The sequence below is a fragment of the Balearica regulorum genome, chromosome 1 (assembly GCF_011004875.1).
Source record: "Balearica regulorum gibbericeps isolate bBalReg1 chromosome 1, bBalReg1.pri, whole genome shotgun sequence".
NCBI classification, from domain to species: Eukaryota; Metazoa; Chordata; class Aves; order Gruiformes; family Gruidae; genus Balearica; species Balearica regulorum.
The window spans coordinates 69465424-69484769 of record NC_046184.1 but is presented as its reverse complement, the minus strand read 5'-3'; the positions used below and the strand labels follow the sequence as shown (position 1 = coordinate 69484769).

At 39.7% G+C, this 19346-nt stretch overlaps 1 protein-coding gene across 14 annotated transcripts in view; it reads left to right on the top strand.

The window, feature by feature from the left end:
* Positions 1-19346, top strand: part of MICAL3 (microtubule associated monooxygenase, calponin and LIM domain containing 3) — a 164261-nt gene that overhangs the window by 36298 nt on the left and 108617 nt on the right. For all 14 annotated transcript variants that reach the window (XM_075757221.1, XM_075757211.1, XM_075757201.1 and 11 more), the window contains exon 2: positions 17832-18207. In XM_075757221.1, coding sequence (XP_075613336.1) covers positions 17944-18207 — 264 coding nt within the window. In that variant the 5' untranslated portion in view covers positions 17832-17943. The remainder of the gene's footprint in view (positions 1-17831; positions 18208-19346) is intronic.

Below are 19346 nucleotides of genomic sequence, written 5' to 3'. Positions count from 1 at the left end.
AATGAAGTAATTAATTTATTTGAACTTAGCAATGGTAAGGAAGCAAGTTTTGAAATTAGGCAGTTCTATTCCTTCCAAAATCTTCATGCCATATTCAAAGATTTGTGGTTGAAATGGGCCTTGAAGAGTTGAATTTTAAGGATTGTAGGAGCAGGAATGTGCTTAATAATTTGCAGACCCATATTATGTCTGAGATGTGCTTTTTATTTACTACTTGAGGAGCCAGGTCAATAAAGAAAAAACTTCACACAAAATCTGGAATACTTGATAATTTCAGAACTGTAGATGTGCAGATTTCTCTCTTTAAATGAGAACAAGCTTGTTTATAAAATTGGGTCTCTGTAGTAGGACTGACTTTCCTTTTTATGCAAAGGGGAGGATGGCTCTGTACGTATCAAGTGCAGAAGAAACTCAGTGAACACTTTTACAAGGAGCAGCTGGCCTCTTTAAGCTGAAGACTTGAACTGTTGTGCCGTAACACAAGTTTTGGCTAAGAGTTGTTGCTTGGGATATTTTGTTCCAAGTTTCAACATAAATTCATATAGTTATGAACAAGTCTTCACAGTGAGTGTATGGTAATATGGTAGCTGAATTTAGCCTAGTGCCCCCTACCTGCTGTGAGAAGGGAGATGCAGATCCTGTGCACTGATGACATTAGAAAAGATTTCACTTTTTCAGTGCTTGTGGCCTTCGTGTCTAGACTAAACCTTTTCTAAGTCTAGACTGAAGTCTTTCCCCCCCGTAAAAGGCTTAGTGCTGCTTTCCCTGGTTGCCGGAGGATTTGAGTGGAGGTAGTTTTCTAAATACACACGCACAAATTATCTTTGGGGTTTTTTAAAGCAAAAGTTCTTTTTAATATAGACCTTTAACTGGAGGACTTCAGTATTGTGATGAGACTGGTGAAACGTGTGTGGAACAGTGTAAAGAAGTGTGTTCTGTATCGCCCAGCATCTGTTGCCTCAGATTACCATTGCTGAGGACTTGTTTGCCCATATGATCAGACTTGGCTTTCACCTGGCTTGCAATTAGTTTCAGGCCAATTAATAGAAGCAGTCTCACTCAGTCTTTCCTAGACCTTACCCCTTTAAAGGTGCTGAGACGATTAACTTTACTTTTAGACTGCTGGCTGGAACATACTTCCAGCTTTGACCTGATAATCTTCTCAAATCCTGTTGCCAGACCCTCCTATTAGGGGATGAGGAAAGGAGGAAGGACCCTGGGCATAAGAAGGCTGACCTGCTAGAAGTTCTCCAGTCCAACATGAGTGTGTGTAATAGATTTCCACTAAACAAGACTTTTTTCTGAATCAGCTATTTGTAGGGTCAGCCTACTCTGCTGGTTTCTTAACCTGTCTTCCCCCATAAATTACTTTTTTTCCTTAGCAAAATCACTTGTTTTCCCAAGTACTTGTAAGTAGCTACCATGAACTGACACTAGAAACAACTTCTCATCTGAGAGGTGAACCTTATTTTAATGAGCAGGTTCTTCATATGTTAAAATGACAACCCTGCAAGAACTGAAGCCTCTTGATTGCACTAAAACTGAACCATCGGTCTTTGGATTCTACAGATATACAGTGCTTTAAATCGTATCGACACATTGCAAGTAATCCAAAATGTGGCTTTGTAAAGGCAAAGGTAGATAATTTTAAAGTGAAACATTTTTTGCTTCCTCTCTGTACATCAGTATTACCTTTCCTCACAGCCTTGTAACACTGACAGCACGGGATAAGAGAATAATCTCTGGCTTTGAACTATCTATTTAAAACCTTGTGGTTCAGTTGCCAGCTGAATAGCTATTCCCTGTGGCCCCACTGCGAGGAATTACACTCTATCCTTGGAAAATATAGCATGGATTTTTATTTTTTTTTTGCTAATATGTGTGGATATCCTTTTTGATGCCATTAGGTACCTTTTTCATACTGCAGCTCGTAAGAAACTTGCATGTTCTGTGTCAACATCTGGACCAACATTATAATAATTTCTTGAGGTTCTCTTCAGTGTTATTTTTCTGATTCTTCCAGAGCTAGTTTACTACTGCAAATTCAGATGTCACCAAACTTGACCATTGAGAACTATCCTCAAGGAGAGAGGAGGCAGTTTAGTTGAACCCTTGGGCTGGGTATTGCCACTGTTTAGGAAGTAGAATGTGAGATGGGATTCACAGCTACAATCCCATCTCCCAGAGAGTAGTTTCATGTGTTATCTTCATGGGTAAAGCTTTCTTTTATTTAATGTTCCATGAGGCCTGGGAATAAACTCTTCATTTTGTTTCAAGGTAAACAATCTGAGGACCTTACGAGTTTCATGAATATAGGAGAAAAAGTGACTTGCTGCTTTTGGCTCTCTTGAGGTTACCTTTTAGGGTGATATGTGCTGAGACTTAAGCATCTATCCTCTCTTGTATTGCTTGGTTACATAAAAATTAATCCGCCTGGAGGTTAAATATGCAGGTCTGGTGCAAGGGATATTATGTTAGGTTTAAAGCATCCCTTGTGACTCCATCTTTGGAGATACTCAAAACCTGACTGGGGACGGTCCTGAGTAACCTGTTCTAGCTGATTCTGCTTTGAGCAGTGGGATCAAATTAGGCAATCTCCAGAGGTCCTTTCCAACCTTAATTATTCTGCAGTTGTGTGACTCACAATTTCTGAATTTGACCCACTCCTCAAATAAGCATTTTAAACAGCGTACATCAGTGTGCTTACCTAATCAACAGCTAAATCAACTTCCGTAACCAAGAAGAGAAAAGGGAACATGGATGCTTTTCCCCCAGAAATGATCCTACTTCTTATGCATTCAGATATACTGAGGAAATCTAATGGCATGGCAGGCCTTCAGTGTAATACTGTCAGGGTCAACTTAGTACTGACTCATGTTGTTGAGTGTAGCCTAGTTGGGACAGACTAGTTTTAATTTTCATGCACATGTATTGTTTTTTTTAATGAATGGATTTTAACTTACTGTATTCAGTGAAGGAAGCCAGAAGAGGAGCAGGCTGGAAGTTTTTCTATGCTAAATCCTGTCTGTAGAAAAGACTGCTGAGCGAGTGAGCCATCCTGCCTGGACACTCCAGCCACAGAGTGTCTTTGCTTTTCTGTGAAAGGAAAGCTGATCCTGTTCACTTCATATGGTCATTTGTCCTTGAAGCATGATCTGTGACAATTACACCCAAACTTGTTGGGGTGACCTGAGGTAGAATTGAAATAGCTGTGGACACAGGTTGGTGTGTGATGGTTAGTTATTAGGTGAAAAACAAACCCACCTTAGATAATGGATTGAGTTTGTTTGTAGATGTGTTGCATCCACCTCTGCCTTGCTGCAAGTAGCTGTTGTAGCGTTGTCAGCTTCTCTCACAGGTTCCCTATGCTGCTTTAAATTCTTCCAGGGAAAACAGCATATAATAGCAAGGTACCTATCTTGTTGGCCATTTTGATTAGATGTTACCTTGCTATTAATTTGCTTATATAAGCTGATGTTAATGTAACATGTATAATTAATAAATAGTTCTGTGCTAAAAGTAACTGCCTTGTTCCCTGGAGTGGACCTACGTGGGAGTCTAATGCTTAGATACGACACACAGAGACAGTAAGTGCTATGTGGAGTACATGGAGAAGTGTGTGGATACCACTAGTGTTCTCTCCAGCGTGTCTTGTGAGTTACTGAAATACCTAAATGTTGAGTAACTTTAGGATTACACCCTGCAGTCTATGCAGAGATGAGCTCTGAGCCCTCCATACAATATACTGGCAGCCTGTTTTCTCCAAAGGTAGTGAGCATAATGGGCATAGCAGCGCTTGAAAGCACTGTAACAGGTAGCAATCCAAACTACAGAAGGGACCATCTCTTATGTCCAGTGAACAATACTGTATTATGCTTGTCAAGGACATAGCTTCAAATTTATCTACAGCTAGATACTGTAAACTCACTGCTGTTTTGTTCTATTTTTCTAAGATGTCTCAATCTATGGGTGTTTGTAAATGTGTCAACAATTCTGGACAAAAGTAATAGACGTGTAAATATTGATCTTTCTGTTAAACTTGGGTCCCTATTGATCTGCTTAATGGCTGTATTACTGTCAGATCTGAGGAGTTAGCAAGGAGACTAATGGAAGTGAAGTCACTCTTAAATAGCATATATGGAAAAGGGAAAACCAAACTCATTCAAGCTCACACAGATTAGAGCAATCCTGAATCAACTACACTGTTGGTGTAGTTTAGGTATTTTTAAGAGTAATTCAAAGACACATTAAATAATTTTTCTTCTTTGGGGATAATGGACTCCTGGGCAGTATAATACATGCTTGGAGCACTAGAAGAATACTAATCTCTCAAATTCTCTGATGTAATTTGGTGAACTGATTATACCTGTATAGCTTGTAGTCATCTTACATTTCTTTATTAGCTGTGGGGACACAGATGTGGCATAAATTGCCTGAAGCATTTCTTGGCATAGCGTATCTAACATATCTAAAAACATAGCATATGTTTTTTTGGGGGGGGAAAACAACATTCAAATTTTATTTTCCAAAGTAACATGCAGGAGTGTACCAGCAGTTTTTACTATAGTACTTCTGTATCCTGGTGCACTACCAAAAGCAGAGTTTTCTTGAAACTGTATGAACCTCTTTCCTGTCTTTCTAAACAGCCATTTTAACAGCACTGTTTCTTTCAGCCCTACACACATAGGCCAAATTCTGGAGGTCTGTTGCCGCCTTCAGCTTTCAAGGCTGTAATTCTTTAAAATAGAGGAAGAATCCTGGCAAGGAAATGGAGTTTCGAATGACTAGGGTCACCTCCCTCGCACTTTTTCCCACCCTGAACAACATATGCGTCAGTAAGAGGACAGGCAGTTACAGAAATGGCTACAGTATCAGCTACTTTGACAGAAAATTCATCTTTATGCAGCTAAAGACCTTGAAAGCTGATAATTTTGCACAGCGTTATAAACCTTCAATACAGCACTTTTGCTATGCATACATGTTTGCAGTCATGGTTAAGATCACTTGATTCTGGCTTGGCATATTAATTGTGCATATATTGTCATGTCTACATATGTACAGTAATATCAAAGCACTCGGCTAGTTTGGAGGCAAATCCTAGGATGTGGTCTGTTCCTTTTCAGTCTCAGAAAACTGTATTCTATTAATAAACTGAGTAAGTCTTTAATTGCCTTGGGCTTTTCTTGTGGGAGAGTGCTACAGAACCCAATTTCTCTGGTTTCAAACACTGAAATTCAATCTAAAACCTAACACATTTTTACTACTTGCCACTATCAGAGGTGTTCTACCCTATTTATTATGTTGATAGAAATGAGTCAAGAAGTAGGGGAGACTGGAAGGGCCCATGTCAAGTTCTTTGTTAGTTTGACTAGCCTGACAGCCCATGGGAGGCAGAACCGTGTACGCTTCCGCCATGTGAAGCTTTATCTCCTGACCAGCGGCATTAATATTACACCTCTTTTCCGGAGAGACTGCTGCATCCAAATATCATATTTGTTTCTTTCACAGTTTGATGAGATGGATTTCTGCTAGCCCCAGCATCCTGTTTCATCCTACTTCTGTTGCTCTAGTGCTTGAGGTCAGTCAGTTTCCCATGTATGATATTTTGATTCTCTGCTAGGAAGCACAATATCCTGAAGCCTCTACAGTACCCACGAGAAGCTTGCTGAGATGTGAACACAAGCCACTTCTCTGCTAATGGATGCGCTTTGAAGTATTGATAGCTCTATATGGGGCATCATATATTCTACTTCATCATGCTTGCAGCACATATACATGAAAGGCTATTTATAGCTGATGGTGTTCAGTTGGGAAAATAAGTGAAGCTTGGATTTGGGAAGAGTACTGCACTTCAGAGCATTTTCCCTGGGAGCAGAAAATACCAAATTGTGTTTAAAAGGGGAAGGAATTAGTTTTTTGGGGAAAGGGTACTGTTTCTGTTCTCTAAGAATGAAGAATGTGATGCCACTCCTTTGAGACTAACTTGATCTTTACATTGATATTCTGTAGAAAGTATTAGAACTTATGGGATACAAATGAAATTAAATTCAATAGTGTAAAAACAAGAATGAGACAGTCTGGCATCCTTTCACTTGGAAATGACCAAGAAAGGAGAAATAGCAGTCTTGGTGATCAATGAGTACATTGAAATGTATACTAGAACTGGGTTGTAGTTGTGGAAGAGGCCAAAGCAATCCCAGAATTGTCAGGAGAGGGGTGTATACAACCTATATATACTCTGCAGTTTGCACCCTATTATGCCTTTCTCTTGTGAGAACTCATCTGGCCAAATGTACTGTGCAGCTATAGTCCTTCATAAGATTACATACATACATACAACCTTCCTCCCCCCCCCAACCCAACAATATGTAGTTCTCTTTGGGAGAGCCTGTCTTAGACTAGGAGAGCTTGATTTAACCTCAGTATAATGAAGATAAAGATGGAATGTGGCATCTGTCTATAAATATATGTAGGAAGGGAGGGAAAACTAATGCGTAGGTCAGTATCATCACAGAAACAAAGTGGTGTAAACTTGGCCTGGAAATTAAAAGAAAGCTATTGATCATAAAAACATCTGGGTTCAGGAAGAAACTTCTGAGGTGATAACAGGGATGGGACAAAAAGTATTACTAATCTCAGTTGCCACAGCATGATATGGCTTAGGAAATTGCCCATTTCTGTTAGCCTCAGATCCCTGTTTGCCTTTTGGTCTTCCAAATGAGCATTCCCCAGTTATCCCCTATAGTTACAGAACATACTTGAGCAGTTACCGTAGAAGGCGCTCACCCAGTCAGCGGTGTCAGCCAGGGGAGGGAAATAAGCCATCTTGTTTTCAGAATGACAGTACCCTTAACAACATGCATTAACTTTTGGTCAGCCCTGAATTTGTCAGGCAATTGGACTAGATGATCATTGTAGGTCCTTTCCGACTGAAATATTCTATTCTATAAAACCAGAGTTGTTACAGAAATGAAAGGTTAAAAGCAAACATTGCTTTTTCATTGTGACCACTCTGAGTATTTGCTAATCTGAATGTCAAAGAGTTTTCTAGTCTACCCCACAGAATAGGAAATTTTTCATTAGAGTTAGCCAGATTTCTTGGGTCCATGGAGAAAAGGCTGCTTGTGATAATTTCTGGGGTTGTATGCATGGAGAAGAATGAGGGAGTGGAGAGAGTAGGCGTATGGATTTCACTGATGGCTTCCAATATAATCAGGAACGAATTCTTTACATTGCTCAGTCTTCAAACTGGAGAAAAACAAGCCTTCTTAATAGCAGCATCTGCTTCTACTAGCATAAACAAATAGTAAATATATGAATGCTAAATTGTATTCAGTCCAGTGAGCGACTGGAGGGTGGGTAGTTTCCAGGTGTTGAAGGCCCCAGGTTGCTCTCTCTGGAGAGGAATTTACAGTTAACGTAAGTTCCTGCTGCACAGGAGCACCATATAGATTTCCAGAACAGCGACTACTGTCATGCTACAGTTCTGCTACCGCTGTTGGTCATCCCTGGTTTACACAGCTGTGCTGTGCTACCAGGCCGTGCTGGCCGACTGAGCCTGAAAGCAGCAGTAGAATGAAGTTGAAGAAAGTATTTCTTAATTTTGGTATTTTTCTTCTTAAAGAGAGCTTGTCAGTCTGATTCTGAAGTTATTACCTGCTTCAGATAGGCTAGCAATAGCCTGTTGGTATTATCACTGAGAAAGTCACAAGTTACCTTTAGTCTCTCTTGCCCCTTCTTGCTGCATTGAAAGCATTTTGAAAAAAAAGTCATTCTGGCTAGTGCTTGAATACCAGGTGGAAGGTGGTATGAAATAAGAGATTATGGAAATTACTCACTTTGAGACCAAGGTCCAGAATCTGCCCATGGAAATCTTGGAATGCCCTATGAGGCAAATTCCAGCCTGCAAGCAGCGTAGTGGCAAAGCAGTGCCTCAGGGCTGTTGAACCATGCTGGACAGAAGCTGTTTCACAGAGCTTTACCTATTAGAGGTGCATGTAGATCTCTTGCACAAGAGATGATTGGAGGTCACTTGGTGGGGACTTTCAGATCTGTATTAAGTGAAGGAGGTGCTCTTGCCCTCTCATGGAGCAACTTTCTCTGGCAGATAGCTGGCAGGTTCAGCTAAGGATAGCTGCCTCAGACCCCCAGATATCCTTGCAGAGGAATGGCCTTTATCCAGAGGAGGATGGAATTAAAAAGACTAGACAGAAAAGTCCTTGAGGATGAAAGGCAAAGAGAGAAGCTTTTATGTGTGCTCATTACTAGGAACAAATTCTGCTGAATGGCATCCTTACACTTAGATTGGATTAAATCTCTGACTAATTCGTACCATGTCTTTTCATGTCCCTACTAGTGCAGCTGTATTTGAGCAGAGTAGTAATGTCTGCCTCTGGAAGTGATGACTGCCATCTTATTTCAGAAACTGCTTGCCAAAGCCTCAGGGAGAGCAGAGTAAATCACAAAACTGCCTCCACCTCTTTCCTCTGTAACTGATTTCCTAACAGATTTTCATTTGCTTAAGGCATTGAGCTTGGCATGGTCTTTGCTGAGAGAGGCATCTCCTGTGTGTTCGGCAGCTGGAGAGGAATAGCTATCTGGCCAGTTGAAACTGTTTTAGCATTTACCAAGAATCGGATGTCCAGCCAAGTGGGGAACATACTCCCGGGTTACTATTTTTAAGCTATGTAACAGTATGTGCAAATGATACTAACTTATATCCAAGAGTTAAAAGTTTGATGTTACAAGTTTTGTTTTTGCATACTCCTACCTATAATCTGGATTCCTTTTCAAAGTTTTGGTATATTTTGTAGCATGAGAAAATGTTACTTCTTTATTCTACCTGGTTGTTGTCATTTAGCAAAAAGGTTAAACAGGTTATTTGCTTAGAATGTATTTCTGTCTCCTGGTAAAAGCTTTTCTTGTACCTATGAGGAAAATGAATGATGGGAAGCATTAGACACACAGGATTGTGTAATAGAGATGAATTTTCGTTAAGCTGCTAGATTTGATCAGTTGTCATTTGACAGTCTCACAGTGAAGTTTTAGTTGCTAAGGGTTGGATTTTGCTTTGTTTATTTAAAATTATTATTGTTATTAAAGATCGTGGAGTATACCAGAGTGCAAAGGGTGGGTATTCTTATCTTTAGAAGAGGAAAAATTTGTATGAGTAAATTTATCAAGGGTTAATACTAAGCTAAGTTTAAGATACTGTCAAATTAAGAACTCTAAGATGTAGGTATAGTAAGAGAGTGCTTTGAGGAAAGGCGAGGATAGATTCTCCTCCTTCCCGCCCTTGAGAATAAAAACATGTCTACAGGAATTCAGGCTGAGACAGGTTATAGAAGAGGTTTGTGGGTCCTGTGGAATAGACCTCAATTAAATGATCTAATTTATGAAATAAAAGTTATGGGATTATTGTGTTTGTTTTCTTCCTGTGATCTAATGAATTGGGATTTAACATTGTGTCCACTAAACATGTTCAGTATCTTTTCTGTTATGTAGAAGCCACATGCCTTAAGAATTTAGACAAATAAGTTCTACCATGAAAATGACGTAGCTCCATCCTGAATCTACCAGTCATTCCAAATAAAAGAAAATTCAAAATGTGATGGAAACCAGTCTCTTCCTGGTTCCCTTCAAATCCTGCTTTGTGTCCTGTTCAAACTCTATTCAGTCAGTAGTGCTCTTGCTGAGGTGTGTAATTCTCTGCCTTTGCAAAATGAAATGAAATTGCTTAATTGTATATTATGGTCTAATCTAGTGACTAATGTGGGAGGACAATACAGGCCTGTGGTGGCCTGCGGAGCATCAAGAAACAGCCTGCTGCATCTACCCTATATCAAGTACCTTGCCATTGCCATTTCTGGTTTTAGATATAGAGAGAGACTACACAGCATACATTTTCATGCAGAACTTTTAAGGAGAAAGGAAGCCTAGGTGTAGTGATTTGAGTTACATGAGTAGGGTGTACCCATCAGGGGTTATAAACATGCTATGGGATTTTCTTTGGCAGCAGTGAAGCTTGAGGGAGTCCGCCTGCTGTGGTGGAGCTTGGGTCTGTTGGCCATGCATGGGTTGGTGGCAGTGGCAGATTGGGGTGTATGATAGCTGGGCTATAGAGTGCTGGTTATATTACTAGTGACAAATGAAGGCATGTGTCAGGTAGTGAATAAAGTGCTGGTCCTCATCTGCAGATGAGTCCTTGAGATGCTGTTCCTGGTTAGACTGTTCTGGTTAAGGAAAAGGAGGTGTCAGTTCTGGAGGTCTGGGTTTAAGGTCCAATTTTTTTAGGTGGTTTTTGAGCTCTGCATGTGTATTTTACCTGGCAATTATAAAGGCTAAGGTTGCATCCACGGGTTGTAGCATGGTCCCAGCCCTTCCTGGACTTTTCCTAGAATAAAACTTGGGGTTTGTTTTCTTTTTAAAGTTCAACAGCTTCTAGATGAAGTGGTTTGTGGGTTGGAGAAATCTTTATGGCTCTTTTATTCAAATGTCTGTTTACTTAGATTTCTTGGCTCTCGAAAGAGTCTTGCAAGATCTGCATTAGGGGAAAAAAAATTCGAAATGTCTGAGTCCCTCTGCTTTTCATATTCAGTCTTCCTCCACAGAAGCAGAATACATATCCATTAAATAATTTGTTTGAACTGCTCTGGGCAGTGTACTCAATTTGTGATGGCTTAGCTAGTTGAGTGTGCGTGGAGGGTAGAATTGTGAATCTTCTAATCCTGTTTTCTAACTCCCTTCACCACCACTGCGAGAAAGTGCCTGTCTTTTTTCCACACCCATAACAGCTGAGAGTTGGAAGCAGCACAAATAAAACTTGCTTTCCCATGTACATTTTTAATGTCTGTAACTGGAATATTTGTTCTTTGTTTTGTGAGAGTCTGGTATTTACCAAACCACTGAGGAGTGAGTCTTGGAGTTAAAAGTCCAGGCAGCCATCTGCCTTGATTAGAATAAGTGCTGGCACAAATCATCAGCCTTTGAGTTGGCTTCTGAAGTGTTAAGATGTTTCTGTTAATGACCTAAATGAAGGTGGCTTTGGTAAGTTCAGCCTAGTTGGACCCTGTGATTCTACATGACTACTAATCTTTGACCTGTGTAAGGCAGAATGAGGTAATAAAAGGGAGAACTGAAGCACGTAAGTGGAGAGAAGTGCACGTAATAGAAGGTAAGCACGTAGTACGTTAGATGCTAGACCTTTTCACTTTTCAGATCTCGTGAACCATTTTATGTGCTCTTTAAAGAATGGTAATTTTTTTCTTTTGTTACTTACAGATCATACGGTCGTATCTATCTGTTTGTCCCTCTTGATTATCTTTCCTGAGTTAACTTTTGTTATCATTGCAGTCTGTGTTTTGGTACCAGGTTCTGACAGATAGAAGCATTCACTTATATAAAATTTAAAAAATGTGTTCATGTGAGTTTCATTAGAGAATTTCTTTTATGAGTGCTCTCTCTTTTTTTTTTTTTTTTTTTTTAATATATATATATAGGGTCTATTTGTTTTCTCACTGTGTTGTGGAATGGCTTGGGGTGATCAGTGTTCTGGTAGAACCTGAAGGCCTCAGAGAACTTGGCTTACTGGGCTGCAGAGGTTCGTTACAGTGTGTCCGTAGCCTCCAGTCTTTGTTCTGGTCAAAATTTCTAATTGGGTCAGAACAATGCTCTTGTTCTCTAATGTTCAGTAAAGCTTTTCTGACAATCTTCTTCTCTTGTGGCATAGCATATTGGCTCAGAATGGTGAATCAATCCATGTCCTATATGATGTCAAAAGCTGGTACGTCTTGCTGTGCAAAGGCGACTGATTTTGTTTTATCTCCATTTGGAGTTACAGAAATAAAGTTTTGTGAAAGTGTCATTTCAGTCATTTCTTGGAGGCTTTTCTTCCTTTTTTTTTTTTTTTTTTATATAGGCGCTTTCCTCAGGTTATTTGATAGTGTTTGAAAAAGTCTGGTGAAGTCCAGCTTGTAACACTGGGTAAGAACTAACTTTAGGATGGGTTTCTGTGTTGAAATGTAATATCAGGAATAGCTTCAAAGCACTTCAAATGAGGGAGTGACATTCAACCTTTATGCCCTCGTAAGTGGTGGACTGAGAAGCCTCCATGTGCTCCAGCCTGGTAGTGAAGTCACCTTCAGCTAGTGTAAAGTGATTGTACACTTACATTAGAAGTGGGATATGTGTCGCTCATCAGAAAATACCCATGGTCTGACTGCCTACAGGCATGGGGCATGGTCTTTATGCGAAATGCTTGTAAACTGGAGGCTTCCTATATTGAAACAGGCAGGTTTGTGTTTTGAGGACTTGTGTTTTCTTGGGAGGATTTGTGGGAGATGCATGGGTTTCCACCCAGATAACAAATGGAGCCTTTGCTGTCATCAGTCATTGGAATTCGGGAGGCCTGTAAAGGGAAGTGTTGCTCATATGACTTGCTGCGTTAATGGCCGCACTCCAAAATGTTTTATTGTGAGAGTTTTGATTCTAGTGGGATGTAGTATTTTTTGCCATTGGAATAAAAGCACATTTACTTCTTTGAGAAATAAATTTTCTTTTGCTGTGCATTCTCTACATATAGCATGATGACAGTTCCAAGATGTAAAGAATGTCTCCAGCTTCCCAAGCACACAGCTGGTGAGTTGGTGCTAGGTGAGAAGAGATCACTCCATTGGTTACCGATTGCCTGATGTGAATATTTGTGCTATGAGGGATCTCCCTAGTACATGGCTGTGTCAGGCATTTAAGGTAGTGGTTCTTGAAACTTGTCTTAGAATATGACAGCTATCCAGATGGCCTACTATTCCTTATCATCTTATAAGGGGGCAACTACCTCTTCTATGGTATAACTTCTTTTTGTTTTCTTCCAAAGCAGAGAGATGATCTGTTTCTTGGCCTCTTTCTTTATGTTGGTGTTCATTCAGCAAAGTTGTGTATGAGAGCAGCAGAATAGTGTGTTTGTTTAATTCATATAGATAAAAGGCTTTATTTTGTAGGTTTAATGTTTTCAGTACTCATGTCGTGGCACTTAAGAAATGTTTAGTAACAAACAACGTACACATTTTTATTCAGTATCTTGATATGAATTTGGGAACCAAAATATTATCCGTAACTACTTCTGTATTTTTGTGTTTCCATGTTCTTGGATATAATTTGCATTTCTTTTCAAATCATTTACTGAATTGAGTTTTTCTTGATGCGAGAATTCTGTGAACTGTTTGTATAGGTACTTTGATCTTCTCCTTAAGAATGGGCTCTTGTATTTGCAACCAAGTTCATTTTTGATCTTTTTCCCACTTTCATCCTAGCTTGAGAAGGAGGTAGACAGGAAAGAGGTGGAGACCTAAAAGACTCACTCCCATATCGTGGGCAGAAGCCCACTAAATCAGCTTTGATAATTCTATTAAAACACAAACGTCTTCTTTTTGCTAGCATATTTGCTTGAGTCTTGAATTCTATGAACAGGAGCAGATCTAAATGTCATCTTAAAACATACTGTGGACAGTGCCGACATTCCTTTTTTCCATCTGGTATAAAAGGGAAGCTGCAAACAATGGCAACCACGCCTCTGTCCTCCTGCTTTCTCATTTCTTGTCTGCATAATATGGAGCTAAAATAATTGCCAGTTCTGGCTTTAGCTTTTCTTCTCAAAATTGTCCTCTTTTCACCATCTGTTTCACAGTCTTACTGCTGCCCTAAACCTGCACTTTTTGATATCCGTGATCACTTAGAAAGCCTTGAACATATTATATCAAAGTCCATTTCTTTGATTTTAGCTAAAAGTAAAATAAATCAAATCCTGGAAATGAAAACAGAGCTTTATCATTTGTTGGAATAAAGACTTTTTTTTAGTGTGGTTGCCTAAAGCAGGGAGGCTTACGGCATTGAGCCATTTGTCCATCTGCTTTTCAGCTCATCCTTAATAACTTTTGAACAATTTCATCCAGATTTGTCGGGGAATAAAAGTCTCAAAGGTAATTGATTTCCTACAAGAAAACTGCAGGCCGGGTGGAGGAGAGACAAAAATAGGTGTCTCCACTGTCTGCAGTATAAGCTTAACAATAATCTGTGCTTAGGCTTTTGCTAGCCAAGTTGCAAGTGTGTACTGGCTGCCTAGGTACTGCAGTAATCTCAGAGTTTCCAGAACATGTTCCTGAGGCTCACTTAGGCAGAAGCTGAGGGGCCACGAAAGGGAGACAAGGGCATAGGGAATGTTGTTGGGGAACTGGAAATTTTAGGGAAAGGATGAAATCAATGGAAATTGGGGCTATTGAAGAGCTATCAGTAATTTTATGATTGATGGACCAACTTGCTTTCAGATTCCATATGGTACTGCAGTTTGTTATCTCTGACTTCTCAAAAATTTATCTGTCAAGGGTACATCTGTGGTGTTTGGCTGACTGGGAAATAACCAAAATATAAGAAAGTATTTACACTGTGCTCAAAGAAAGTCAGCACTCTGAAATGGAGCTGGGCAGTTACTTTGGCAAATGTTTTATTCAATCAAAATGCTGTTTTAAGCTAGGCAGAACAATCTGTGAATTTAGATGGAATTAAGTCAATAGTTTCTACCGGAAAAAAAAATGGAGAAGAATGCTGGAAAATACAGTCCCATAATATTTTATTTTTCCAGGCTCAAGTCATTACTTGAATGAGCACTTTTAACAAAATTGGGATGGAAAATGTAGGGAGGGTGACTACTATAATGGGGGTTTATTTACTTGGAATGTAGGAGCTCTGCATTTGCAACACTTTCTGCAGGAACTTGAATTTGTACAACCAAATTTGGTTTGTGTATGATTTGCAAAATCTCTTTTTATCTCTTGCATTTGACAGAAGCACAGAACTGGACTTTGTTTCTTGTATATGCATTTGGTAAAATATTCATATTCCTGCATCCGTTGTGACTGTGGGAAGGAACCACCACCTGGAATTATTCATTGCCTGTGTCTCTGTTTTTCATTGGTTTTTCTTGTCCTGGGCAAGCACTGGAGATCCTGAGCGTACTTGCAGTCATGAGTCAGTGACAACCTCATGCTATTATTGTAAATAGCAACACGAACACTGTTCTTGCATGCATTTTTTCATGGGCTTTGTCTTTCTCTCCCAACACTTCAGCCAAGGAATTTACAGAGCTTCTGAGTCAGCAATCAGCTGCCTCGAGACAAAACATGCAGGATACTGCAGACTTGCAGAATAGCCAACAAGGCATACAAATACCCTGGAAACTTGGCAAATAATTCTTGCCTGCCCTTGCTTTGCCTCCTGTAATTTCCATGATCTCTGACGTGTTGCTCGCGGGTTCCAAGGGCTTTGGGTGTTTACATCAAGAATGCAGAGTTCTTGGGAGTGACTAATTGCAGTGACTGAAGCCTCCGTATTTGACCTGTGGGCATAACTGACTTCACAGTCTGCATGAAATGGGATGTCGACAGAACTGCTATATGAATGTGCCGCTAGGGTTGCGCTGTGTAAAATGACTTTCTTTTGCAGGTTTGTCTCCTGGCTTGGCAAACCTTGAACACAAAGCAGTAAGTTCCTAGAATGAAAGTAGGTTGGATTTTTAACTTTGGGATCTCTCTGAGCAGTGCAGAATCAGTGCTGCTTCGCTCCTGTGGTGGAAGAGTATAATAGAAGCAAGAGTGAGAAATGAAACCTATATTGTCCTTACATCTGGATATATTAGTAATGGACTGCAGATTAACAGACTTAAATTGCCATGCCACTTCATTCAGGTCATATAACTTCTATTGCTTTTTCTTAGGAAGTGTCAGTCTCCTGAATGCTGGTGTAAAGCGAGCGTTTGGGTGGTAGAGTGGAGGTGCAAGAGGTGGGGGAAACATAGCACAACATAGTATTCGACTTGCAATGCTGATTAATGAGGTATATGGCTTTAGACTGTAGGTATTTTGTTGTATCTGCATTACACAAATATGCTGAAATTACTTCTTCAGCGCAAGAGGTGATTTGTTGGAGCTCTTTATAACATTCTTGAGAACAGAAGAGGAGAGACAGGCTTAAAGCACAGTGTCTGCAGTTGTGCAGTGATTACCCTGCAAGGTAACCAGGTGCAAGCCTGGAACATTTTTTCAGCTTCACAACAGTGAAGTTAGATTAAGAACAAGGAGAGCAGTTAGTTTCATCCTGCTTAGTGAGCAGTACTGATACGGACGTGGCATCACTATCAGCCAGTTAGAAAAACAGCTTCATGTGTAGAGTCCTCTAAGACAGTTTTCCTGACAAAGTCAGAATCATTCTCTGGTATAACCCATTGTTGTACTGTGGCTTCTGTAGTAAACTTTAATACCAGTTTGTGGCTGTATGTAAAGGTTTCCAGGTCTCCTTTCCTATTTCTAAACATAAACAATAAATACTATGTTCGGGTGAAATGCAGAAGTGCCCAAATAAACTGCTGCAGAATTGTCATATGGGAAGGGAAGAGACATGAGCTGTAGTGTTTGGCTTGGCTTCCTGTCTGCTGGAAGCAGGAAAAGAGCTGGTGAGAATCTAAAAGGTTTTATCCGAGTCCACATATTTCCTTTTTTACCTTAATTCCCTTTGCAAAAAAACAAAGGACAAAAAGCACCTCAGAAATGCTTTCACTTCCGTAGTTCCTGCATATGTTCCCATGCTGCCCTCCTATCTGAAGACAAACAGAACTATTCTTTCTTAGAGAGCAATCTATTATATGTATGAACTTAGTATTAAGTATAAAAGGAAGAGATTGATTATACGTAACAGAAAGAGAGAGATGGAGAGAAGATATCTATTCTTTAAACAAAATCTGCTATTTGTGATCCAAACAATGCATTCTGTAGGTCTGCAGGTTGCTTCTGAGGGATCCCAGAAAAACAACCAAAAGTAGCAGACTTCCTGTTAGCATATTTAATCTGCTGAGGACCCCAACTACCACCTAAAATTCTGTAGGGACCTTCCTATCAAAAGAAGTTGAAAACCACAGAATAGAGGAATGAAAAGTCTCATGAGGATCATGCATCAGCCACATTTCACTCTTATGCTCCTTACTTACCAACAGGAATATATGCATAGACTCTAGGTAAGACGAATGGTTATACTGCTTGACACAACACAGACAGGCTTTTTTTCCCCAATCTTGACATCTTTTCTCAAGCATTTGATTGCTATTAGCAGGTTTAACTTCTTTCTAGGATTGCAATAGCCATCACTGGGTTTGTTATGTCACTGTACAAAAACAGTGTTTGCAAGGACTCTGACAAGAGATACCAACTTGTGCTATGCCATCCTCTTTCCTCTTCTCTATTTATCATGAACAAAGACACATGTCCTTTTAGAATGAAGGAACCGAAACTTATTTTACTGGTGGAATACCAACTCCTAAAGTACTTTGTGGTAGTAGTGTTTTTGAGACCAGCACATAACCATTGCTGTGGTGTTACCACAGTGATCTGGTTATCACAATAACTCCTACATTAGTAAGTCTTTTTTTTTTAAAAAAAATCTACTTAACTTCCAAACATCACATAACATCTGCCAGTTTACTTGTAATTTCTTTGCTGTTTGTGTGAAATGAGTTTTGATAAAACTTTCTAGAGACTCGCTCAGGTAAAGTGTTTTGTGATTTAACAAAGGCAAGATGTCTCACTGTCTGCTGTGGGGCTCAGTGAGCTTTGGAAGGCTCCTCTTTAGTCAACTTGGGCGGGACTCCTCGGAGTATTGATTAGTTGACTTTTTTAGGATTGAGGCTTTATTAGTTACTGAGAATCTGGGCTCTCAGTTCAGCAGGCTTAGACAAAATTTTGGAAAGAAAAAAAGAACAAGCTCAGTTATGTTTTCTTCTTTTTATTTTATAGGTTAATAATGCTTGTAAGCCAGAGGTGAAAGTGGCTCAGCAGAGCAACATCGGGAAATCTGGCAGACTGGAAGAGAACAGCTGCCCCTCAGGGCAGCTGCAAAGTGTGAAGCATGGAGGAAAGCAAGAATGAGAAGGTGAACCAGGCTCATGTTCTCTTTGACAGATTTGTCCAGGCTTCAACCTGCAAGGGGACTCTCAAGGCTTTCCAAGAGCTCTGTGACTACCTAGAACTAAAGCCCAAGGACTATCGTTCTTTCTATCACAAACTCAAGTCCAAGCTAAATTATTGGAAAGCCAAAGCCTTGTGGGCCAAATTGGATAAAAGAGGCAGCCATAAGGACTATAAGAAGGGGAAAGCATGCGCCAACACGAAGGTAAGAAATTTATTCATGGTGGTCAAGACAACTATTGCCCAGTTTCTCTTGAATACACAATAAAAATGTCTTGATGTAGAAAGATATTTGCCTGGTGTCAGTATAAGCCCAAGAAAGATTTAGAAATGTTCTCACACTTACTACTTATAATGTAGTCACAACTTGTTAGCATTTTACTTTCAATCAAAAATTACGTTTGCTACTGTCACCGAAATTCGGGAATGAAAGAAAACTCCTTTACACCAATTTAGCATTAAGAAGCAGGCATTTCCTTTATTGCAGCGCTGGGTGTCAGGAGGATAGTTCCTCAAATCAGGCACACCTAATGCTGGTTCTCTTGTCATATTTATACACAAATGTTACAAAGATTACAAAGTGGTACACTCCCCGTTCCAATAATTGGTTCATATTTCTTCGCTTAGTATGCAAACTAGAACGCATGCTCAGTTCTGTTCTCCGCCTCTGTCTTTTGAGTAGGTGGTATAATTTGGGTAGGGGGCTTATGGGTCGGTGGTCGTGGGGACCCTGGCCCAAATTACCTTTCCCCTAGTTTCTCAGTATTTCAGTGTTGGTAATTGTTTGCTATACTCCTCAGAAAGATAAGGATGTTGCTGGAGGTAATTAATGTCCTCCCTTTCTGCAAAGTATGTACATAAGGACCTTGAAGTGTCTTGTAGCTCCTCCTTTTTCTCATGATGTGTAGCAGGTGCTCATTCTAAGAATCATTAGCCTTCTACCTAAAGTAATAATGAATAGTTTCTTATCACATATAATACAAGTAGGTCTTCATTACAGGCCTTTCTTCTTGGCTACATTTTCTTATTATGTATAATATAAGCAGGCCTTCATTACAGGCCTTTCTTTTTGGCTACACTACTACCAAATTTGACTGCCCACCTGAATAGGGGAAGCTAAATGGAAATCATTGGGAATGACCACCATATTTGTAATTTATTCAGGAGAAGCAGCCTGCAAGTTTCTATGTTTTTTGTTTTTGTGGCATCAATACTATAGATGGGTTAGAAAATCTTAATTGGTAAACCTTTACTCTTGGTAGGCTTTTTTTTTTTTTTACCTTTTATTTACTAGACAATAACAGGGTCATGAAATTTGCTGTTGGAGTCTGGATAAAAAAATAT